Genomic DNA, 26,252 nt, shown 5'->3' with positions numbered 1-26,252 from the left:
AACAAGCTTTATAAAGAAAACATATCCTACAGCTGCACAGACTTAATGCTAACTGCACTAAACTTATCACATGGCTATTTCTTCACTTAAAAAACATATATATACACACTTATTTTTATATATATATAAGAAAACTATAAATACAGTGGAAAAATACATTCAAAAGCTTTTATAAAACTTGGCGCAATATTATTTTGACGGTAATAATAGTATTTATGAGAGAAAGACACAGAGAGAAACACACATACCTCATGTCTAGTGCTTGTCTAAATCCTGAAAAGAAAATCTGGTCTTTGGTATTGCTGAACAGAGTTAGTTGCAAGTGTCTAAAGCATCTACAGTCCCAGCTTACGGCCTCTGCTCCACCCTCTCTGACTGTATATGCTTACTACCATTTTGCACAGGCTTTGCTGGCTGCAAGTTCCACAATAGTTTACAACCAGGCAGGGAAACAAAACCAGCCAAACATGTAGTGTCTTCCTCCAAGGGCTCAATCTAACCTTCATTAAATCCAATGGAAAAATATTCTACTGCCTTTATTTGGACCCAATGTTACACAGCATATTTACATTGATTTGCTGTCAAAGTGATAGCCACCCAGCAGTAAAAAATAATTGTAACCATGGAACTGTCCCCTATGGCAGTCCCTCCCTCACCCAGTTGGGATAAGTCATGACCAGCACCACTGAAGTCTAGCCAGCAGTCATGGGTAACTAAACCCTGAGCATAAATTACAAGTTGCCAGGGAGGTTTTCCATCCAGCCCATGAAATGTGGTGTGCTGTGGCAGGTTCAGTATTGAAATTTTAGACTGGACTTTGTCTCAGTGGGAGCTGAAACTCCTTCGTCGTGCTTTGATGCCAGCTGGGCTGAAACCACGACAAGGGCCTGGCTCTGTCTTCTCAATAACCTCCTTGTAGGTACTGGCAGGCTGCTGTAGGTTCCCACAAACCTTCCCTCCTCTAGGCTGAACAAGCCCAAGTCCCTCAGCCTTTCCTTACAGCGCATATGCTCCAGCCTCCTGACTATCTTAGCTGTTTGCTGGACTCCGTCGCTCAGGTTGTTTGACAGTTCTGGTTAGCAATTTGTTCACTTGTACCAAAGTAGGTGAAGACAGAGCTTGAAAAATTGGGCTGCGAATCACAATTATGTTTTTGTATTGTTTTTGAGAGGAGCTTGGAATTTCTTGCCTTTCTAAATCTCACTAGTAGCCATTAGAAAGAAGGGAAGGCAGTCAAAAGAAAACAGAATATTTAAACTGATTTGTGAATAGAATTCCTTACAAGACTAAAAACCACAAGTTTTTGCTCTCCTATTCTCCCCTCCTATATGAGTAGAACTCAGAATAAACATATGTTAATAAGAGGTCCGATGAAATATGATTTGAAATGATAGTTCATATCTAGTGCTACCAACTGGAACATTGAAATAGGTGGGAGTTTTAGCACTGATGTGAACAGATGTAGCATTTCAGCAAAATATCAATGAAAACAATCTGAAAATGTATTTGAAGGAAAAAATATGACTCTATACTTACATATTTTTTTCCTGCAAGGTAAATGCTTTTTGTCCATCTGTTTTATCTTCACACTACACAAAACCAAAACATTTTTAAAAATGGACATGGCTCTTTGAAGCAGTATGGGAAATACATACCACAGTCTGCTTCTCCAGGCAGCTTCTATTACGTATACACCTTGTTTCCTACTGGATTTTCATTTTCACTGTTACACCCTGTCTCACATATTCAACCTGGTGCAAAACTAGACTGACAGAGAGGCAGCGTCCATGGTGATACCCTTTTAGCTGCAGCATAAGCTCAAATCAACCTTTCACTAAGTCTCTTTTCTACATGCTTCTGGATTAATGCAATACTGGGCATTATGGGAAAAAGCGAAACATACAGCAGACTTAAGATAAAATGAAAAATAAATGCCACAGAGTTATTGGCTTCCAATACTCATCCTCTCCATTCAAAATAAAGACATATGGTAACCTTGTTAATATAAAAATATTAGCTAGTGATATTTCCAATGACAAAGCCATACATCTGATCCATAGTGTCTGAAAATGTTCATAGAGACACTGTGTATCAAAAAACCTTCAGGTTACATCTGCTGACTGAATGCACACCCTTGTTATAAAGAGACACACGCAGATTTTAGAGCATTACACAAACAAGTTCTGGCTGCTGTACTGTCTTCAGTCCTTCAAGGAATGTTGTTTGTCACAAACCTTGTGTAATTTGATTTTAAACAAGAAACAAGAGAGCAAGTTTAGAGCTGATGTCTATGAGTCTCTATAAATGTCCTGGAAGAAAAAAGTATCAGAAATCCTTGTCCCAGCCTGAAAGTTCATCTGGAGGGGTTCCCTCTTCAGGTGGATAGCTGTCAAAGTAGCTGTAATCAGTCGGTCCAGACAACTAGGACATTAAAAACACAAACAAATGGTTGTTTCAGAAGGTAACTTTTGAAAATACTCTCCATTCATTATGCATAATTTTTTTGCTACCAGTGAAGGAATGAAAGGCTAGCATGACATGGATGACTTCTTTCAATGGATGCAATTCCTCATTCTTTAAAAGATAAACCTCCAGTAATTAAATTGTACAGCAGAACAATGGCATTAGCCTCCTTATACAAAAATGTTCCCCAAATACTATCAAAACCTAGATTTCACACAAAGCCCTATAGAGTCAGGAAGAAAACTGGGCCGCGCTGCATACAATTTTGATTCAAATTTGTTTAAGACCAAATCTACACTCATGGGGTAGCTACTCAAAGCAGATCTCAGAATTATTTTTTGTTTCAAACTGAGTTCAAAGTGAGTTTCAAATTCTTAACCCTCAATCTTTTTCATTTTAGGGCAAAGAGAAATGGGCCATTTAAAACAGGAAGCTCATTCAAGGATGTGCTGTAACTCAAGAGAATACAGGGATTTGTACTCCGCACAGTAACGTGAACAGTGCATCTTAATAATGTGCCCATTACCAAGGAAAATATTTTTTTTTCAGTATTTGTTTCTGACCAAATATTATTTATTCTAGTAATGGTGAAAATCTAATGCAAAGTACACAGGCAGAATAATATTTCCATTATTTAACTGAATTTATGTGTTGCTTGCTCTCTCTCTTTCTTTTATTCAATTTTCATTAAAAATGGTGAGCTATAATAATTCAAATGCATCTTTGGGAAATTTTGCTCTTGCCATCAGAGAGAGCCATGCACCTTTATATTAGTAAAGCATTACAATATTGAAAGCCAAAGCCAATACCTCTCTTTTTAAAGGTGATGTTAATTTCCTCACTTTCAGACCATCCCAGTTAAAACCACTCAACCACCTGATTAAAAAGAAATGACAGACAGACAGACAGGGATAGACCAAGAGAGAAAAACAGATTGTTTTCTGTCATTATACTAACAGCTGAAAAACATGTGAACAAGGGCTATAACACATTTTCTCATGACATCCTCTGTCCATGTGACAACAGTTGTTACAAGGAGGAAACTTGAGCACTGTCATTGGCATACAAGGGACTGGTAGCAGGGGGAGCTTCAGGACCACCAGATACATTGCATCTCCTCTGTATAGAAGTGTCAAAGTGACAGGCAGGTTAATATATGCATAAGCACAGCCATGCAGAGATGTATGCATCCCCTTGGAATTCCACTCTCTGAACAGCATGAGAAGAAGGAGTGTCATGGTTTAACCCCAGCCAGCAACTAAGCACCACCCAGCCGCTTGCTCAGTCCCCTCCCCTGGTGGGACAGGGGAGAGAATTGGAAGGGTAAAAGTAAGAAAACTCATGGGTTGAGATGAGAACAGTTTAACAATTGAAATATACTACTACTAAATTGTAATGAAAAGGAAAATAACAAAAAGAGAGAGAAATAAAACCCAAGAAAAACAAGTGATGCAAATGAAAAACGATCGCTCACCACCAACTGACTGAAGCCCAGCCTATTCCCCAGCAGCAGCCCCCCAGCCAGCTTTCCCCCTAGTTTATATGCTGAGAGTGACGTCCCATGGTATGGAATACCCCTTTGGCCAGTTTGGGTCAGCTGTCCTGGCTGTGTCCTCTCCCGGCTTCTTGTGCACCCCCAGCCTCCTTGCTGACAGGGCAGCATGAGAAACTGAAAAGTCCTTGACTTTGTGTAAACACTGCTCAGCAACAACTACCACATCAGTGTGTTATCAACATTGTTCTCATCCTAAGTCCAAAACACAACACTATACCAGCTACTGGGAAAAAAATTAACTCTATCCCAGCCAAAACCAGGACAGGGAGACAAGCAGGAAAGTCAAAGCACTTCTTTTACCAAGCACAAACTGCAGGGCTTAGAAAAAAACTCAGATAAAACAAAAAAGCAGGAAATGTTTAATCCACAGAGGACTTTCTGCATTAGAAGAAAGAGGACAAAAACCTAGTATTGCTCTGGAGCTCATAACTACCATTCTTAAAAAGCAGCTGTTTAAAGGTCGGGAGGTCTGAAAGGCAGATGCTAAACTGGCATCAATTTCTCTGAGAATTGAATGAAACTCCTGCATCAGCAACCTGTGACAAAACCAGTAAACAAAAAGGTGTTTCTAGATAATCATGCTGAGGATTTATGTTTATATCATTGCTTGCTGTATTCACAAATATACTCGACAGCAACAGAAATCTCTCTTGCACAACCTGCCTGGAAGTACCTGGAGCTTTATAGGCTTACAGGACTGGTTCTAAAATATTAATAATATTTTCAAATTAAAACCCAAATTTTCTTCTTGGCTGTCTCTTTCACTTACCTGTGCTTCTTGATGTCATTAATTCCATTCCTCAGATTGCCTAATCTTTCTGTAGGATTTTGCCTTAAAAAAGAGAGAAAAAGAATAAGGATAAGATTTTTTAAAAAAAATTCTTATTTTTTTAAAAAAGCATTTAGGGGTCCTAACTGCTTGCATTTAACCATTTCACAGGGATGGAGCTTGCACACAACATGTGGTCTCATAAGGAGACATAATGAAGTGTTGCTCACTGCTCCTTTCTTTTGAGGATGGAGAAACCTTCCAGGAAACCAAAACAGTGTCACTCTGCTGTGAGACGCAGCAGACGGAAATCAACTGGCTGAATTTTAGTTGGACACCTCTTTTTTTCTTGACCAGCAGGTCTGGTCATAAGTTACAAAAGGAAGCAGACCAAAATTTGCAGCTACAAAGGTACTTTCAATCCTGTTGCACAAACACAGTGTATACTGTCCCTAACTGCCATGGATGAAATCCCACTGGAGCTGGGAGTTCAAAGTCAGCAGTGTCATGAGCCACATGCCACTATGCACTAATGCTTCTGAGTTATGCTGGCCCTTTTGAAATACAATGTTTTTGCACATTTTCAAGTGGGCTTAAGTCAGTCCTTAAGTGCCCTATGCTTTCTGTAGGAGCTATATGACTAAGTGATTTTGGAAGCATTTTTTTAAAACACTGCGCTTGATAATAACATTAAATTCTTTAGCTCTTTCCTCAGCTCACACTTAATTTTTCCTTAAGATGTGTTTCACAACAAAATCCACAGCTATAGAGAAAGCCCAGAGCCTGCATTTGTAGATGACACCCCTGCAGACTAAGAGGTGTGACACACACTCAGAGGCATGCGTGTGTACTGAATATAATCAGAATAGACCATGCTAGGCATAACAATTTTAAATGAAGCTGTCAGGAATTCAACACTCTAGTCTGGATCTTAAATAGCTCAATCTATCTACACCCAGGCTCTGCCACCAATCGCCCTTCCTACCTGCAGAGTCTGCGGATCAAATCCTCAGGCCGTCTTGTTATTATTTTAGGAAAATCCAGCTTTTCAATGCCTTTGAGAATCAAATTATATGTTATCATTTGATCAGCCCCAGAGAATGGTGGACTAGAAAAAGAAAGCAACACTGATAAATGGAATGGCTGGCAAGAACAGATGTGGCCACTTCTCAACAAAGCAAATATTTGAGAATACGGAAAAACCCCCTCACCTTCCTAGTTTTACAACATTCAGCCTTTCAGTCTGTTTAAGGTATTAGAAGGGTTTGAAGCTGAGAAGCTGCCTGTAGGTACCAGGGAAAACACATGATCATATGTGTCCCTCTGCACTAGCTCTGCCTCTAGCCTAGCTCAGAGAAGCTTCCATGTTGTACTACCATTGAGCATTCACAAAGAGTTGCCACGGAAGTGTGCATGGAGGCAAAGAATGAGCCCTGCTTACAGTTCACCCACCCCACTGTACCCTGTCACCCACTAAAGGGGAAAAGAAGGGTCTGTTGTCAGCTGTTCCTCACAGGAAACATCATCATCAGTTAAAGGAGCTCGACACCAGCCACTTACAGCTGGTGTCTGGCCCTTTCCTTCGATGGATAAATGAGAATTGAGAATATGTTCCACACTTTGCCTGTGGTGTTTCTGAAATCATGGAAGATAAGACATGCAGTAGGGGCAAAAAGAAGTATCATTTTGCAAATCATTCCTGTTTACTGATGGGAAAAAACCCCAAACTGTTTATTTTAAAAATAACCTTGAAAATATTTCTAAAAGCAAACAAACAAGGGAAGAACTTGGAGTAGGAGGCACTTACCTGCCAGTAAGGAGTTCATACACAAGGATCCCAAGGGACCAAAAATCCACACTGAAGTCATGGCCTTTACTCAGAATGACTTCAGGGGCAACATACTCAGGGGTTCCACAAAACGTCCAGGTTTTCTGCCCTGATCCGATCTTCTTTGCAAATCCAAAATCAACCTGATCAAAATCAACATATGCTGCATAATGCAGAGGTATTTTGCACTGGGAAGTCTTAAGGTCTTAATTGCTTCCTCACCTCCTGCAAAGATCTGAGAGTTGCCAGTTTACAGCTAAAACAATTACACAGTGTTGTCATGAAGGAGAAAGAAGTAATTCCACTGGATTACTGAATGTTATAGAACAGATTCATTTATTCTCATGAGTAATTTCCTGAATTATTTTCCTTTTGGATAGAACAACCCATGCTTTCCTTGAGGACACAAGATTTACAGCCCATGGAAAATGATGGGATGCTCATTGTCCTCAGAGTGGATATTTCAAGCTCTTTGAAGTGCTCTTTACACTTTTAATGGTCATAGTCAAGTATGGCAGGAGCTGTTCACTGTGTTCCCTCTCTACAGAGATAATGTAGAACCTATGATTGCCTGGGGCTGGATAGGCACCTGGGAAAGTGGTTCCTGCCTTTACATTAAGACTGGGGGTTGTGAGAAATTATTTTTGCGGTTTATGCTGTGGCAAGAGCTCTCAGAGGCTGCAAATCCCCAGTTTGTCTGTGGCTTGCAATGCCTTTGTTTCTCACTGTGCAATGAGTAACCTGCCCTCCTTTCTACTGAAGTGTAAGGTTAATTAACTCCAGGACCCTGGTACTATAATTACATGCTGTCTATTTTTAGCCCCGCCCCCCCCCGCAAGGAAACAGTATACAGGCACAAAAGGATAACAGTACAAAAGGATTACATCTTACCAGTTTTATATATCCTTCAGCATCCAAAATTAAATTTTCTGGCTTCAGGTCTCTGTAGATAATTCCTGTGTGATGTAGATAGTCAAAAGCCTCTGTCACACACCCAACACAGAACTTGGTAGTGGCTTCATCAAAGCTGCCTCTGGAACAAAAATAATCACTATCTTTGCAGACAATTAACTTCTAAAAATGCCTTGCTCATTAACCAGTTAACAACTTTCTTTGCACTGACACTCAGTATGTCACTCATGTGGTTGAAAACTGAACCAAACGTCTTTTCATCTGACAGCCCTTGAATAGAGATCCTCCTCAGCAGACATATGGAGCTGACTGGCGATTTTAAAGGACAAGGTTCCACTTTGTTTGCTGTTACCTGTCTCTCAGCAAGCTCCACAATTCCCCTCCAAGGCAAGCTTCCAGTAGCATGTATACATACTTATTATCTTTGAATGTGCGATATAGTCTGTGGAGACAAATGGCAGCAATTTAGGAAAAGCAAAATAAAATGCAAGACTTGCAATGTTTTTTCTCCAGAACTCATGTATGCCAAACCTCATTCTTAATAATGCTGTCCAGTGGGTCAGCTTGGGGTCAGCTTTCAAGGAAACCTTGTGGTCAACTTACTTTACAATGAATGGAGAACATATCTGCTCAAGGATTTTCTTCTCAGAATAGATATGTTCTTGTTGTTTGGTGTCCACTACGTGTTTCTTCTTTATACACTTCATAGCAAAAGCCATGTTCTCATTTTTCACTTTAACCTGTGAATAAAAGTGATGAGTCCACATGAGGCAAAGAAAGAATGTTTTACCAATCTCTTCTCAATAGGTACACTGATATCCATCTTTTTCAACACAGCACAGGACTGAAATTGATGACTGTAATGAGGGACAAATTCCAGATTTTCTGCAGAACTGTTCTGTATGATTTTAAGTCAAGCTTCAGATCTCTTCAGTGTCCCAGGCCCCACTTGTAAAATGAAATGTTCCCTGTGTTAATTTTATGTATACAAAATAGCAGTAGTTTGGATAGGTACTATATTTTACAATGAATTCATACCACAACAGGTCCTAATTTCAATTTAAGATTTCTAAACACTAGCATAATACAAAAGAAGAAAAAGCAGAGGCAGTTTATGAAGAATGTTTACAAATGATTTTGCATTACACTGAAATATTATCCAATATGCAATAAAAGATGGAAGTTAAAACAGGACTTCCAGGAAACTAAGGAAGCAGCTATCAGTGTTCTACAGCTGGCTGAGAATTCAGTTTTTAGGTTATTATTCAGGTGATGCTCTAGAATTTCCAAGCTGGCAGTCAACCAGTATGGAAATTTGTTTTGTGAAGCATGAATTGGAATAAAACAATTGATGGTCTAACTACTGTAAAGGATTACTGACTTCACTAAAATCACATAGTCTCCTTTAATTTACCATTATCTTCAGCAGCCTGCACAAGAAGCATTCACATTTTTTTCCAGATGTTTGCTACCCAGCCAGAGGAGAGTGGAATTTAAGACTTTAGTCTGATGAGGCTTTTCACATCCCAGAAACACAGCTGTTCATGCTACTGAATATGACTCAAAAGAGCCATTACAAATTGTTGGAAATTTCAAAGTCAGAGCTAGATCACACTGGTTACAGTTGCTGTGGGGCATGCTGGAGCAATTCTAACAACACAGACTATGTGACACTGGAGATTACTTCAGGTCCAGGCAGAATCTTGGGAAAAGGCCTGCAATTCAGGGAACACAATGCAGGTAGGCACATCTGTAAACTCCACAAGCACAAACTGATGAATACACGTCTAGTGACCAGGAAGATGCTTTTAACAGCAGGAGATGGAGGCACACAGGAATGGATTTTTTTTCTTTGAACACCGAAGTCCTGAAAATATTTTTTAACTATGCATTGCTTTATATAGAATTATCTCTGCTTGAGCGGCACAAGCATGCAGAATATTAAAATCCTTCACATTTTTCAGCAGTTAAATCAATCATCTAAGACAGAGAACTACTTGAATATGTTTAAAACAAACTCTTACAAGCTCAACCCTTCCGAACCCACCAACACCCAGAGTTGTGACAACTTCTAAATTCTGGAATGGGGAAGGAGGGAACTGGGCTACTTTTTCCTTCAGCTCTATCATCTCCAAAGACACCTCTTTGGTTAACTGTCCACAGAAGGATCTTCCTCTGCATTAAGAAAATTAACACAGGTTAGTGCTTTCCTTGCCAGCAACCTGTATCACAGTACTCTAACAGTCCTATAAAAAATTAAAAGAAAAGCCATCTTATTTCCTAACAGAATCTTAATTTTATTTTATGCAGAAGCACTTTCTTTCTGGACATCCTATGGAAGTAAATTAGAAGCAAAATGCTACTGAAGTTCACTGAGTACAAACAAACAGTATTTTATCAAGGGCTGATCCATGGTGAGGTTCCTAATTATGCAGTCAGCTGCAAAACTTTGGGCACTCCAAGTTGGAGAACCAATTCCTGAAGGACTGTGTACCAGTTCTAGTAGAATGATCAGAAATAAAAATGCAGCTATATTTCTAAACAGAAGAAAGACATACTCTGCTAATCTTCCAATAGTGCTCGGATTGAAATCAGAGGCAAATAAACTAAAAGTATGGTCTAAAAGCTAAAAGCAAACTCTTTAATAGCACCAGTGCTACACTGAAACATTAGAAATAAACTGTTTCTTTTATGTCTACTTATTTCTCTTTGAAATGGCAATTTGTCTTTTGTACAGTAACACAGTTTCATTAACTCAATCTGGAGTCAAATAATTTACCATCAGAATGCAAAAAATTATTTGAGCACGCTTTCACTTCTTTTCTGTACTCAGTTTTCTTGGGATAGAGTGAATTCTTGGTTGGAAGTCAATATACTGAGGTTCTATGTAATTTCTGTTTCAGAAAAAAATTCCTGGACTCCATAAACATATCCGTCCAGTTTTATTACAGTGATTGCTATCATTTCTAGGGCCCCACCTCCATCAACTACCATCCATGATTTTACTTACATATCTATCACCCTTTTTTATGATTACCTACTAAAGATGTACCTAAGAAATGATCTGACTTACTTTGCATGTCGTTTTTCATCAGCCTGGGTCAGCTTAGCCACATAACCTTCAAGGTAAGTTTGGAGCTCCTCGTAAGTTCCAACAATTTGATTAAATGTCCTAAAACCATGAATGAAACAGTATAAACAGAGTGGGAAGAGAAAGAAAACAGTATCTGTGCTGCTGCACCAAGGCTTTACATTGCCTCTAAGTCATGACCCAGACTGAGATTTACACTATCACTTTGACAGTATAAATTTTAAGAGCTTTGAAGAGGCGGTAACCAGCTGAAGTACCAAACTTGTTTTGACAGAGGGTAGGGGGACAGAGTGCCTGATCTCCTCAGGTCATTTCATGCTATGTTTAAGTAATTTGGAGTAGGCTGGGTGTACTTTGCCACCTACATACACTATGGTTATTAAGTGTGGTTCCACCATCCCTACCACAGGAACCAGGTTGGCATGAGTCCAGGCTATCAGTCCTTCTGTCCCAATGGATAGAGCTCTTGGTGCACAGTGCCAAAGTGCTTGAGATCACCTCTCCTGCTTCAGAGGTGAGTAACAGCGCTGTGGGAAGAACAGACTTAGAATAGACTATTTCAGTTGGAAGGGACCTACAGCAACCATTTAGTCCAACTGCCTGACCAGTTCAGGGCTGACCAAGTTGAAGTATGTCATTAAAGGCATTGTCCAAATGCCTCTTAAACACTGACAGGCTTGAGGCATTGACCACCTCTCTAGGAAGCCTGCTCCAGTGTTTGACCACCCTCTCGGTAAAGAAATGCTTCCTAAAGTCCAGTCTAAACCTCCCCTGGTGCAGCTTTGAACCGTTCCCATGCATCCTGTCACTGAATACCAGGGAGATAGATATCTGCACCTCCCTCTCCACTTCCCCTCCCCAGGAAGCTGTAGAGAGCAATGAAGTTGCCCCTCAGCCTCCTTTTCTCCAAACTATGCAAGCCCAAAGTCCTTAGCTGCTTCTCATAGGACATTCCTTCCAGCCCTTTCACCAGCTTTGTTGCCCTCCTATAGACACACTCAAGTACCTTAACATCCTTCTTAAATTGTGGGGCCCAGATGCTGAATACAACGGGATAATCACCTCTTTTGACTGACCGGTGTTTGATGCACCCCAGGATATGGTTTGCCCTCTTGGCTGACAGGGCACACTGCTGACTCATATCGAGCCTGCTGTCAGCCAGCACCCCCAGATGCCTTTCTGCAGGGCTGCTCTCCAGCCAATTCTCTCCCAATTTATACTCGGTCCTAGGTGCAGAATCCAGCACTTGGACTTGTTAAATGTCATCCCATTAATCATTACCCAATGCTCCAGTCAATCTAGATCCCTCTGCAAGGCATCTTGTCCCTCAAGAGAGTCAAAGCACCTCCCAGTTTGGGATCATCAGCAAAGTTGCTAATGGTGCATTCAACTCCTGCATCCAGATCACAGACAAAAATATGGACCAGAACTGGCCCTAGAACTGAACCCTGAAGAACACCACTGGTGACCGGTTGCCAGCCAGGTGTAGCCCCATTCACTACCATCCTTTGAGCTCTGCCCTTCAGCCAGTTCTTCACCCAGCGCACTGCGTACCTGCTCATCTCACAGCTGGACAACTTGTCCAGAAGGATGCTGTGAGGGACAGTATCAAAAGCCTTACTAAAATCCAGAAAAACTACATCCACCACCTTCCCTTCATCCACTAGGCAAGTGACCTTATGACAGAAGGATATCAAACTGGTTAAACAGGACTTTCCCTTTGTGAATGCATGTTGAGTGTGCCTGACGATTGCATTGTTCTTTAAATGCCTTTCAATTGTACCCAGTATGATCATCTCCATAACTCTTGCAGGAACTGAGGTTAGACTAACAGGTCTGTAGTCCCCTGGGTCTTCCCTCACACCCTTCTTGTAAATTGGAATAACTTGGGCTAGCTTCCAGTCAGCAGGGACCTCCCCAGACTCCCAAGACCTTCCGTAGATGACTGAGAGGGGTCCTGCCGTAACATCCACTAGCTCCTTCAGTACTCTGGGAGGAATCCCACCAGGCCCCAGGGACTTGGGAACATTCAGCTACTACAGCTGGTCCCTTACAATTTCAGTGCCCACTAATGGAAAGTCACTGTTCCCACACTCGTGGCCCTCCAACTCAGGGGACTGGGCAGCCCAAGGTCTATCTGTATTACTGAAGACTGAGGCAAAAAAAAGTATTGAATGCCTCCACTTTTTCTTCATCCCTATTCGTCAGGTGACAGGCTTCAACAAGTAGCGGTCCAATGTTTTCTTTAGACCTCTTGCTATTAACATACTTTAAAAAGCCGTTCTTGTTGTCCGACACAACACTGGCCAGTTTCAACTCTAATTGAGCTTTGGCCTTTTGTGTCTTCTCCCTGCATATAAGAACCCCAGCTCTGTCATCTTCCTGTGAAGCTTGACCTCGCTTCCAGAGATCATACAATTTCTTTTTCCTCTTGAGCACCACGAGGAGTTCCCTGTTCAGACAAGCTGGTCTTCTGGCCGGCTTGCTTCACTTATGACACAGTGGGATCGCCTGCTCCTGTGCTTCTAAAAGGTCATTCTTAAAGAGTGACCAGCACTCATGGAGTCCTAAGCCCTCAAAAGCAGATTCCCAGGGTACTGTGCTAAATAGCTCCCTGAATAGCTTAAAGTTTGCTTTCTTGAAATCCAGCATAGCAACTCTGCTGTCCTTTTTTCTCATTGCACCAAAAATTTTAAACTCAACCGTTTCATGAGCACTGTGGCCAAGACAGCCACCTACCATCACATCCCCCACAAGTCCTTCTATTCACAAATAGCAAGTCTAGGAGGACAACTTTCCTAGTTGCCTCACTGAGTACCTGTGACAAGAAGTTATCTCCTACAAACTTCAAGAATTTCCAAGACCTGCTTGTCACAGCAGTGTGATATTTACAGCTGATGTCTGGGAAGTTGAAATCTCCCATACGGACAAGGGCTACTGATCCAGAAATTTCTCCTAATTGCCTGTAGAGTAATTCATCAGTGCTTACGTCCTGGCTGGGTGATTGGTAGTAGACACCCACTACAACATCTCCTTTGTTTTCCATCCCCCTAATCCTCACCCAGAGGCTCTCAACCACATCATCACCAACTGTAAGGGCTGTACAATCAAACTTCTCCCTTACATACAGTGCGACACCTCCACCTTGCCTGCTCCGCCTATTCCTCCTGAACAGCCTGTAGCCCTCCATCCCAGCACTCCAACTGTGGGACTCATTCCACCAAGTCTCACTAATACCTATGATATCATAGCTCTGGGAGCTGATCAACACTTTCAGTTCATCCTGTTTGTTTCTCATACTGCATGCATTGGTGTACAAGCATTTCAGATAGGCTCCTGAGCCCTCTGTGCTCCCAGGACCAGTGTAAATGTTCCTACTAGCATTGCCACCCTCTGGTGGTGCCATGCCAACCCTTGGTTTACCTACTGCAATCCTGTTGGTATCCCCTTCCCCTAGAACACACCAGCTTTGGCATGTTTCTCTGCAATCTATTTGCACAAGCTAAAGAAGAGAAGAAGAAAATGCATTCACAGCCCGAGATGCTATTTCCTGGGTTGGGGTAGAATCTTAGCCCTCAGTGGGAGCCCTTTTGGGATTCAACAAGGAAAAGGATGGTGGCTGTCTGCATTCCAAGTAAGCATCCTTACAACTAGCCCTGAGAAATGCGGGTTTGCTGTTTCACTTTCCACTGGGAGCTTCCTTTCTTTTACCTTCCATCTGTTCCATTCTTTTCCACTTTAGGAAGTGCAAAATTGGCTGCTACTCGACAAAGCCATGAATTTGGCTGCATGTCCCCCTTGACAAAAAGACATCCTGAAACCAGGGACACGCAGGGGCTTTTGTTGTTCCCTGAGCCAATGAAGAGCACTTAACAAATGTGAAGCATCACCACCACAAGGAGAGAAAGAGAAGAATAACTCTGAACTACTCTTAAGCTTCTCTGGTCCTGCACCTTCTATCAGTCTCTCTTCATTAAGTCTTTGTCTAAAGCATAGCCACAGCTCAGTATTCCAAAAGTGTAACCACTTGTTCAGTATTCACTTAAAAAAACCATTGTGATAGTGCCTACAGTGAAGTCACGTCTTACTGTTAACCTACTGAAGAAGGATGCAAGTCTTTCATTAAACTGTAGCATGATACTTACTCTCTATCTATAACGAGGCACTCCACATTGTGTTCATCTGCAATAACGTTTGCTGATCTGACATCATCCCTAAGAATTGAAACAGATTAGAAGAATTCAGAAGCATATAAAAATCCTCAAAGTACCTCACACTGTACTTAAGGAGGGTTACAGCTGTTATAGGAGAAACTCCTTGAAGACCTCTGTAGTGTGTATCTGGATTAATATTGCTGAACCAAACACACAATTATAACATTTTACTAATCATTATTATTGTCTAGCACAGTTTTTTTTCCAGTTTCAGTAGGGTTTGGATCATGACATCCTTTAGCAACCTTCCAAGAAATTAGGATGCAATGTCATTAGCATTACATCAGGATTTACTACTCATTTCTGAAATAGTCCTCAGATATAAATCATTCCAGAGACCAAACGATCCCTACTCAATCACCCACATAAATATGTGCTACATGAGCTATTTAGCTCATAGGTCATATCTTCTCTGCACTCCTTTTCTCTGTTTCTTACTATCATGGGCACCAGCACAGAAACAACAGCTCGGTCCAGTAATGATGGAATTTATCCATGCTAGGAGTCATAAAGAGCCTGGCACAAGTTTTCATCACAGCTTTTACTGAAATATAAACAATAAGCAACAATGCAGAGAGGGCCAACATTTGGCTTTTTCAGGGAAAACCAATGGTAGATGACAGTGTATACTTTCAAGTCCTCCCTGCAAAAACCAAAACATTACGACAAATTCAGCTGCTGCCTTCATCTGTTGACTTTACAATCAAAACAAAGATTATATTCAAAACAGCCATGAGTTGTATAATCTGACATATAGTGATAGGTCCATTGAAATACTATACATTGTGAATCAGACAATGTGAACTAACCTAATGAGAGCCTTTTCTCCAAAGTAATCTCCTTTATGTAGATTTTTAATTAGCTGAGGCTGCAACTGCTCTGCAGAACTCTGGGTAACTATCACCTAGAAAGTACAGGAACAAAAATTTAGCAAAGTAAGTTTCAAAGTATTGCGTGGTTTTCCCTTCTTTTCTGTGCATTTCATAAATGTCTTAAACTCAGTAATGCTCCTTAAAGAGTTACAAATTCATAAGCTCCCTCTTCTCAAAAATTAAACCATCAAACATTCTCTGACACCTCTCTGTTTTTTTTCTGAGAGATGGAAAAATGAATATATTCATTACTGCCCACCCCCCAATTTTCTCCTCGTACCTTTTAAAGCAAAGCAAAATAAATGGCATTTTAATGAAAAACTGAAAAATACTTCAGTTCCCACAGTGGGCAGCCATCATATGAGCTTTTTGTCTTTTCAGCTAAACAGATAGCCTCCAGAAACATTAACTAACATTTCCCCGCTCACGATACTCCGCTTCCACAGTAGCACGCATTCTGCTGATGCCCACATCCATTAGCAAAAAACAAACAGAATATCTCCAGACACAGACATGTTTTGGAAACTTGAAACCCCTACTGGAAGTTTATTGATTAAAATTCTCCTGATGTGATTCTTTAAAGTCCTGTGTCAGCCTCCAATGTAACAGCTGATAGATAAGTGCTGCTGCCTTACTCCTCTGGGACTAACAAATGAGAGGAATAGACCCTGTGTCACCTAGAAGGCCATTCTCCATTAAACCCAGGACTCCATTATTTCTTAGATATTTCACAAGTCTATGTTTTGCCCATCAGATATTGAAACATCCAGGAGAAGACATAGGATCAAATCTCATTTACAAAAAAATTGACTTTACATCTCTGCTACAGTGTCAAGAGACTTCAGGACATACTTTAATTACATTATAATTAGAACAGTATAACATGGGTTCATTGCGAATGAAAATTAGGCTCCCTGAATCTCTGAAATGCTGCTCCAGGCTTTTATCACAGTAGTGTGAACTTAACTGCATCCTAAAAAACTCTGCACAGATTTTACTGAAGACCATACCCCTCAAGGTAGCTTTTGAAATACAGGTATTTGTGTATGTTACTTTATAAGTTAGGTTTATTATACCTTACCTTTCCTTTTGATATTATAAAGAAGGTATTTCCTTCTTCTCCTTCCCGAATAATATAATCTCCCTTGTCATAGTACTCCTGTTGGGGGGGGGGGGGAGGAGGGAAAAGAGACAATACTGTCCAATATATCATTAGCCTCTTTGAAAATTCTGATTATTATGCAGTGTTCTTAATACATCTGGATGTTCCATTGATGTTTAACTTCCTAACTCCTGCATATGCTGCATCCCATAATAATATGCAAGCATTCCACTGTGTAATGTATGGTGGCCAATCTGTAACTTATCTTAATGCAGCAGCACGTTATTTGTTTAAAAAAATATTAACTGTTATCATCCTTATGAAGCAGGGGAAAACAAGGAAAAAAAGGTATCAAGAGCTCTTAAAAGAGTTCTAAATTAAAATCCCATTTCCAAAAGTAATTTTGGGCTTGACACCTCAGTGGGAATGCCTAAATCATCTATTGCAAGCTACCAAAGCACCAACTTTTCTGTCTCTACTAGGGAAACCTGCCTTCATTAATTGTTTAACTTTCAATCAAGCATTTTTTCCATGTTAACTTTCAGCTTTGTGATCTGTTCCTCAAAAACAACCACCTCCTTTTTTTCTCCTCTGATTGTTTCCTAAAAGTTCTCCCTTACCAGGAATCCCCCCCCCCCAAAAAAAAAAAAAAAGTTACTGCTTAGGATACTGCTGTGCTAAGGCCATTTGCCGTTTCACATAATTAACACCATGATCTCCTCATCTTCTTGTGCTATGGCCATGCATCACTATCTGCCTCCATCGACTTGTTGGGTCTGAGGCTCTTAGTTTTCTGAGGAACTTTTGTTGTCCACCTGCAGAACTGTCCCAAGACTGGGGTTCCTACACACTTTGCCTATACAAAAAACATTGATAGTTACCACTGCTCTTGGAAACCACCACAGCTATGATCATGTATCAAGCCTTTAAGCTCCAAAGGCTGCTGGCATATGCAGCCCTAAGACACACAGATATCTGACTGGTTTCATGTGTTGCAGTCCTAAGGCCTTTTTCCCCTTATATTTTGCAGTGTATGTGATCCAAGGCATATGAAAGTATTACATATCCACGTTGCAAACAGGTAAAGCGTGATTACCAAAAAAGAGTTAGAGACCCAGTCAGCAACTTTGTGCTTAATCTTAATAAAGGCTAGATTATAGATCCTCTTACCTACTTGCTTAACTCCTTCAGTGCCAAAGATATAACTTACTCTTAGGCCACTAAATGTTATTATTTGCTGCCAACCTGGAATTCCACTCTGACCACTCCAAAACGACTGTCATATTAAAAAAAGCTTCATTGTTTTTTGGTTTTGTTTTTACTTATTTATTCTTCTTTGTATTTTGAAAGCTTACGGAATACTATTTAGAAAAACTTAACAGTATCTTACCACCTCCAGGCAGTCTGTGATCTTGGTTAATTTCTCTTCAGGTAAGTTTTTCAACAGGGACACACTTCCAGAAAACAGAAATGCAAAACAAAAAAACCCCCGAAAGTCATTATTAACACTTTTTTCATGATCTCTTCTCACCTATACAATTTGTACAACCACATTTTCTAACTAGCTAAACTGGTGGTGCATCGTATACAACTAAATCCTAATTTGGAAGGTTCAAGCATTCTCATCTTGTTTTTTAGATAAACAGAACTCGCACAACTTACAACTTAGAAACATGGCAAACGTTGGTCAGTATGTAAGTCAACTTCGTATTTCAGTAGGGGAAAAAACTCCAGTGGGCACATGAACTAATTTCAAAATTCAGTCACACAAACCCCATTAATTGCAAACCCAAGACATTATAGTAATTTAATAATATATTTTCAGATGTACTGCAGAGACTGCAAAATCAGACAAAGGTAACAACTTCAGTACTACTTGGATGACTATTAAAAGAGAATCGAGCTACAGTGATGACTTAGTGAACTTGCTGGTAAGAATGAAAAAACTTCCCATCCTCAGCACTCGCACTTGTAAAAGTTAGGAAATCATAGCGCTCTCTAGCTACTCAGGCTCAGCAAAGAAGTATTTATAGAAATCAAAGATCAAGATTGATGCAAAAAATACACAAGATGTTTTATGCATGGCCAGGCTTGATTTGAAGCCTAACAAAGAATGACTATTCTGTTATAATAAAGAAAATATGACACCATCTAATTATGGTTTGGCACTTCTAACTTGACCTTCTTCCTAATGAAAAGCACTGTACAACTCTCAGTGTTCCTGCAGGAGAGAGAATTATTCTACTCTCTGCAGATTTCCTAGTAAATTACGTTGGAATCAGCTCATAAATTGAGAGACATGCAGTTCTTATATTCAAGTCTCCAAGGGATGAGGAATATTCTTTAATCTACTCCAGCAGCAAATTAGCTTCTAGTTGGAGGACTTATTTAACTCCATTTATTTAATATATTGTTTTAACTTCTAGCCGTGCAACCTTCCTATACATTTGTTCCATTACTTAGAATCATGCAAGCACCTATTGCTGTTTCCTAATGTAATGCAAGAGAAAAACAATCAAAATGAGAAAAATGATTTTGTGAATCCTAAAAAAAATCAAGAGAGGTAAATATTCAGATTTTTGAGGCCCTTTGCATTAAGAGCGCCTCTTTCTCTCTCCAAGACAGGTGCAGTGTTGTTGTGCACCTTAGGAAGTAACCAAAACCAGTATTAGAAATAGAAATGCATTATATTTACCTTCTAAGGAAGTTTCTGTATTGCTCTTGTCTTGTTTGTGCTGTCACTCTCATGATATTTTGAAACACTTCTCTGTCCAATGCCCATGTTTTAACATTGGTGATTGCTTTAAGAGAACAAAAACCAACAACAAAATCAATGTTTCCGAATGACTTGATGGAAGACATTACAGTATCAGGTCATGGTAGAAGACAGACTAGCTCTTTCAAAATGCCAAAGGCCAAATTTTAAAATATTCAGCACCTACTGCCATCAGGCTTTTAAAAGAATTCAGCTCCCACTTAAACAATGCTCACTAAAGTAAGGCATAGATTTCCAAATGGTTCCTCCACAGAGCACTTGCCATGCAACTCCACAGGCTGAGTAACCTTGAAAACCTAGCTATTTACTATGAGTACAAACAGGGCTGAATGCTTATGAAGATCTACTCCTAATCATGGACAGTCATTGCACTCAAAAGCTGCAATGTAATCTGCAAAGGAGCTGATTTGAAAGAAACAAAAACTTGGCTGAAGTTTTTCAAAATTTATGAGGCATGTTGAATACTATGGCTTGGATCCATCTCTAATTCAGATTACATGCAAAGGTTTGTGAGATATGCAATAAGACAGAAATAACAGAGGCCAAGAAATACATTTTATTTCAATTAATCCTGTGATCCTCACACAGTTTTCTTCCAATGTAGCCATTTTATAAGGGAATAAAGGGTAATCAAAACATTAATGATTATCTTTCGAAAGGTAATCAAAATATTAATACAGTAAGCATGCATAAGATCCAGCATCAAAGATGCAAACCACTAAGTGGCCTCCATGTGCAATCATTGACACAACAGAAGACATTGAATTTTTTGGTTTTTTAAGCAAAGTAAGGTGATTCTATTTAATTTAATCTCTTCTTTTAAAAAATGCTACACCATATTCAGCAGTTTTCCTTCTGTCATAAGAAGGAACAAAACTGTTTTCTCTGGGATAAAGGAAAGCTACAGAAAAAATTAGAGCAATTGATTTCCTCAACTTATCATAAACAGAATCATTTTTATAGGAAAGAAAAATGCCAGGTTTAAAATGATACCCAGACATTGTTCTTTGTACTTAACACTGATATACACATATGCTCTTAACTGCCATTTATCAAAACAGCTCGAAAATGTTTTGGATACTGGAAAGGAGAGCAACGGTATTGATTTGGTTTTGTTTTTCTCTTGAATAACATCTTTCAGTTTACTTTGCATGAAGAAATTATGGCAAGTATCCAAGCTATCACAAATGCATTTCCTGTATCTTGCACCTTAAGTAAATAAAGCAATTATATAGCTAGGAAAAAAGCCTGTAATCTCAAAAATGAGCTAGAGAAAGAGAAATTCAGAAACATGAGTAAATCATGTTCTCAGTTTCAAATACAGCTACTGTATGTAAAGATGTTGCTGGGTAGCAGCAGCCATTGAAATGCTGTCTGGCTAAAGTCCTTCACTTGTCAGTTTTCAAAGACTGCAGGTAAAGGGTGTCACTAGATCCAGCATCAAAAAAAAGTTTTCACATATGTATTTACTAGTCATGCTCAGTTATGGCATTGTACTGCTCTTCCTCCACAACAAGAAAGCTATTGGGGAGGGGCGGGTTTCTGCAGTGATTTTAAGTATTCAAACACCCTTTCTTGTCCGTAATTGGACAACTCTTGTCCTACCTCAAAACCAATTAATGTTAAATTCTAAAGCAGCATGACATCTTACTATGCAGAAACACTACTTTATAATGCTAATACTACACAGAAGGCAAAAAAGAAAAATAGGGAACATATTAAAGTAGAGCAGCGTGCTAGTAAGAAAAATAATCACATTATTGATGCTGTTCTGTTTATCAGGCAGCAACAAAAACAGATTACAAGTAATAACTTCCATCTGCACAGCCAGCAATGATTAAGTGCTTAAACTGGGTGCAGGAAGAAAGACCAGAAGCTTTTAAAGCAAACAACTTCTTGTTTTATTCCATTTGCTCCTTTTTAAGTCAACATGAACTCTTCATACTTACTGGTGGTCCAAAGTTCCTGCAGATTTAGACAAGAACAGAAATTAGCCTTCAAACACAAGTAATATTTATGGAATGGTGGAGAGTGGAAAAGTGATGAATTTAATCATATTTGGTCACTTACTGGTCTGTCAGAGAATGATTATGGCAGGTTAGAAAAGGAATCAAGGGGTACTTAACGGATGAATATCCAGTCTTATGCAGGAAGAGGGATATTTGTATCAGAGCAACACTTAACAACTCCATCCTGCTCAGCCAGTAAACACAAAGCAAGAGCCAGTATTTGCCTCAGAGAAGCAGCACATCTCACCTAGAAGTTTCATCTCTCTGAGTACCACATTTGAGATCAAACTCAAATCTTCTCCCAAGTGCCAGTCGCAAATGCCAGGTGCAAATGGATCTTGGCAAGACTCAGTAACTTAATGATACAGAACTAAAAGAAGTACAAAAGCAACCAATTCCTACATATTATTTTATTTCCTCTTGAATTACACTTTATCTGCTGTATTAAAAATGCCATGGTTCTAATATCTTTTCAAACTCAGTGTAATTTCAGCCTCAGGGTTGCATTTGACACAAGAACATAAGAGCCAAAGACCATTGCTGCTACTAAATAGTTCAACATTAAAACATAATCCTTCCGTAGCAGGTAGTTTGGTACAGATCTGGCTAACCAGCATACTTTAGAGATGCCTATTTATCAAAGGTCATGCTAGAGATGGAATTATATTCATAGCATAGTATTATTAGAGTTCCCAAGCAGAAAGAACTCAAGGAAAGAAACATGAGCTTACTGTAGATAATCAGGACATGCAAACATCTATTAAATGAAAACTTCAAAGGAAATCTGGATATAACAGGGACCTCACAAAAGTACATAGTTTTCATTTTGAGCAACATTGTTATAATAAACCTCAGGTACCTTTCACAGAGGCTGTCCGTGTGCAGTTGTATAAAATGGCTAGTTCACCAAATGTCGTCCACACAGGTATTGAGGAGAGTAGTTTATTCTGCTGAAATACTTCCAGACTGCCCTCTGTCAAAAATCATCAGGATAATAGGTATTAAAACTGAGCTCAACTGCACAGAGTGAAGGGAAAACAAATCAATGTATTTCTGGCTTCGCCACTCCCTGGAACATAGGAATGGGAGCAACAATGCAAACAGTGCTTTGAAACACATGTACAAACCAGTAGAGATTTTTTTTTTTTTTTTAATGTATTGCTAATTTACAAATCTGCTCTGGAATGGAGGGAAAACTGAAATGAACTTTTCAACACTAAAAAGGCCATGGAAAAGGGTCATTCTAAATCCTGATGGGATAAACCTTTGCTACAACAAACCAATCAGTACCAGTTCAGATAGCCTAGTGTGGTGTAGACAAACAAGTCTTAAAACAGTGATCACAGGATAAATTACTCATGAGGTTTTTCTGTTCATACATGTGTATGTGTATATATGTGCAGAATGCAAAGGAGAGGGCAGAAAAATGAAAAGCATATTTCCTTTAAGAAATTATCCTTGAGCCTTACTACAAACCTAGCAAAAGTCAAAGAAAGTCTGAATTTCTTCATAGGTTACGTCTCAAAAAAACCTTCCCTTAAACTTCTTCTTAAAGTTCGGTCCTCCTCTCTCCAAGACACCCACTGACTCCTCAAAAAAGGTCTAATGTGTCAAAAATTTCCAGTTGCACAATTTCTTCCTCATATTTCATCTGTTTTTCAAAATGTTATCATTTTATCTAGCAAAAATATGACTACCCCATTACAAATCTTACCTCCTCTTTCTCCCTGCATCATCTGTGTTATCCTAACACAGCTACCATCAATTTTTCAAGCTAACCCATCCATATGAAGCCAGAAGACAGAATATACGCTTGCCAACATATACCAGTATGTTCCTGGCTTGAATATTCCTGCCTCAACAGAACATACTCCTTACAGCATGAACTCTTAATTCATATGAGCCTCTTGGCCTTCTAGTGGTTCAGAATTGATACAGTATGCAAATTAATCACAAATACTGATTTTTATTTTTTTTTTATGGTGAGATGATGAGAGTATTGACACTAGGAGGAACTTCCAGATGTTAAACTTGGGCTCCACCATGGCTGATCTGTAATTTGAGATTTGAGTATGCACACAGTAGCAGTCAGCACAGACAACTGCAGTGAGATTACTTCAGACCTGTTGGCATTACTTTAGGAAAGTCTTCTTATCCTAAAGTTTGGTTTTTGTTCTGTGGTTTGTTTTTTTTCCCAGAAAAAACAAGCAGCTGTTTTTTTAAAAAAAAAATTCAAGCTTTGAGAACTGTAAACTCAGATCTCATCTCTCAATTTCCCATACACAGAAAACTGGTATAGGCTCTCATGAATGTTGAAAAGTAAGTTTATTTCAGAAGTTGCCTCACCATTGAGCAGTTTTCTGTATTTTAAATTATACCTGCTCTTCTTTTGGAAAAGAAAGTGTTGGCTCTACCTACAACAGAAAGGATTTGCTGGCCTCTAGGCTTTCAGAAATGAAAGAGGTCATGAAATAGCATTAAATCAAGGTTCAAGTTTCTAAGGTGCTTTTTGTTACTCTCACTCTGTTTCATAAAACTCACAGGTAAAACTTGCATTGCCCTGAGCAGGCTAGCATAAATGATTTAAGAGCACAAACATCATCATTGTGGTTTCCTGCAAAGACTTCTGAATTACTTTCCTGTTTCTTGCACTTGTGCATTGTATGAGTAAGCAGTATTCACCTTTGAGCACAAAAATGTGATTGCCCAGCTCTCCCTGTCTGATGACGTAGCTCCCTTGCTGGAAAGTCCTTTCATACATACATTCCACCATATCTCGGAGCTGGTGAGGCTCCAGTCTCTTCAAGAACTGATTTTTGTTCAGGGCATCCGTGATAAGCTTCTTCTCACTGGTTTCAAACAAAAAACCAAAGTTTAAAAGATCCAGAATGGTTGGGTTATATTATTCACCAGGCATTCATTCCTCTCAAGGTGTTTCCTCTCATTTATAACACTCACATTGTTACAATACAAAAATCAGTTTTTTACTTACAAGTTAAAATTGTAACTATAGGGAATTGTGTTGGGTACAATGAATCATGATAGCTATAACCATGGAAACCTCATATATTTTCTATCGAATTTTGTGTTTTAAGAACTAACATTATGATTGAAACAATAGACAAAAGTGTAGCCAGGAGACTAGTTAATATAGGTAATTACAAAAGTGTAGTTAAGTGATTAACTAGTTCATAAGTTTTTCAGTTCTTTGCTCTTATGACTAGATGTTCCTGTACGCTAGATGAGAACAATTTTGAAATGGACCACATGTGATTGAAACTGCATTAAGCTTCAAGATCAAAGAACAAGGACAAGAACAAAGACTTCAAGGACAGCCAACAGAATCTCAAAACGGTCAGTGGTCGTAAAAGCAGCCCTTCGACTCAAATGAATTCATTATTGCGCATGATCGGATGTAGGCAGTACTATGATAATCACTAATAATAATTTTTATCCATATATATATTAATCTGATTAATATGTAATTATTACTCCATATAACTTGTTTGTGCTGAAGCTGTGGCATGCACATTAGGTGGAATTATCCCCTGTGCATCCAGTGCTGAAATAAACAAAGTGCCTGCTTCTTAACATCACATTGGTGTTAAGGAGTTTTATTCCGGATTTCAGTAACAACATGACCAGTACCACTGACAAATGTTACAATCCTTGCAATTAATATGCATTCCATTAGCTGTGCCACACTATGGACTCTCTCCTCCTGTGTGACCCCGCCTGCAGAAAGCATCAAGTTAGACGTAAAAAGGCTCCCAGTAGAAGACATGCTCCCGAGAAAGTTTTGCACTGTTTCTCACCATATTCTTTCCCCATTGCACGACTAAGGTATATAGCCTTGCTTATCTGAAGGAAAGAAATGTGCAAGTTATATCTTCAAGTTTTGCCTGTACAGGAATGGCAACTTGTTAAAAAAATCAGGTCCACTTTTCTAACATTCTCATACATTTTTTCTAACTGATGATAGTAGTAAGGTTAAAGTCAACACTGATGGTACTAATGATGTATTCAAGGAGTGATGTACTTAAGAAGACCACAAAGGTCTTGTAAAACAAGATACCCTTTGTATACACAAGGCATACCTTGGTAACAACTGTGCCCCTGAAGAACTAAAAGATTGATAAGAAGGGAACATCCTACCCCAGGAGGCGCTGAAAGTTGAATCATTGCTAACAGCCATGAAGTCAGGAAAGATCTTCAGTAACTGGGGGAAAGGTAAAGGCGGCAGGGGAGATCATGACCACCGACTCAATTCAAGACCAAAAGTCTTACTCCCCCACCCACCTTGAGCATGCGCTGCAGAATAAAAGAACACTGTACCTTTAATTCGAAGCCGGGAAAACTAGCCCAATAGAAACTGTGGTAGATAAGCAACTACCAGTAATAGTTTTGGGGAAGAACTTTGGAAACTAAATATGTAAAACTAAACTGTATAAATTGCTTGCCCGTTTAGGCATGAGGTGTGGTAGCTTTGTGGTTTACCACCTAGCCCCCATCTTTGTGCAAACATACCTGGAATAAAATATCTCTGCTCTGTGTGTATATTGGCGTTTCACACACTGGGTAAACGACCCCACTTTTGAGACAACATAGCTACTAAACAAACTTATGATCAGGACACGATCGCAAGGTCGGCTTGCAAAGTA

General features: G+C 39.5%; 1 protein-coding gene across 4 annotated transcripts in view; it reads right to left on the bottom strand.

Moving 5' to 3' along the window:
• Nucleotides 1-2,105: 2,105 nt before the first annotated feature.
• The window catches only part of PRKG2 (protein kinase, cGMP-dependent, type II), a 32,955-nt gene continuing 8,808 nt past the window's right edge, over nt 2,106-26,252 (bottom strand). For 2 of the 4 annotated variants that reach the window (XM_010564395.1, XM_010564397.1), the window contains 17 exons: nt 24,274-24,440; nt 22,451-22,564; nt 19,502-19,607; nt 18,197-18,260; nt 16,786-16,863; nt 15,642-15,736; nt 14,764-14,832; nt 10,601-10,699; nt 9,552-9,702; nt 8,131-8,267; nt 7,880-7,969; nt 7,507-7,648; nt 6,595-6,758; nt 5,773-5,895; nt 4,788-4,850; nt 3,273-3,339; nt 2,106-2,421 (listed from right to left, as the gene is read on the bottom strand). In XM_010564395.1, coding sequence (XP_010562697.1) covers nt 2,326-2,421; nt 3,273-3,339; nt 4,788-4,850; nt 5,773-5,895; nt 6,595-6,758; nt 7,507-7,648; nt 7,880-7,969; nt 8,131-8,267; nt 9,552-9,702; nt 10,601-10,699; nt 14,764-14,832; nt 15,642-15,736; nt 16,786-16,863; nt 18,197-18,260; nt 19,502-19,607; nt 22,451-22,564; nt 24,274-24,440 — 1,825 coding nt within the window. In that variant the 3' untranslated portion in view covers nt 2,106-2,325. Of the gene's footprint in view, nt 2,422-3,272; nt 3,340-4,787; nt 4,851-5,772; nt 5,896-6,594; nt 6,759-7,506; nt 7,649-7,879; nt 7,970-8,130; nt 8,268-9,541; nt 9,703-10,600; nt 10,700-14,763; nt 14,833-15,641; nt 15,737-16,785; nt 16,864-18,196; nt 18,261-19,501; nt 19,608-22,450; nt 22,565-24,273; nt 24,441-26,252 lie in introns of those variants that run through there. The other 2 variants (XM_010564398.1, XM_010564399.1) reach the window with 2 other exon arrangements.

Source organism: Haliaeetus leucocephalus, unplaced genomic scaffold, assembly GCF_000737465.1.
Source record: "Haliaeetus leucocephalus isolate CR32 unplaced genomic scaffold, Haliaeetus_leucocephalus-4.0 Scaffold178, whole genome shotgun sequence".
Lineage (NCBI taxonomy): Eukaryota > Metazoa > Chordata > Aves > Accipitriformes > Accipitridae > Haliaeetus > Haliaeetus leucocephalus.
The sequence above is the reverse complement of the archived record's forward strand: the minus strand, read 5'-3'. Positions and strand labels throughout refer to the sequence as shown.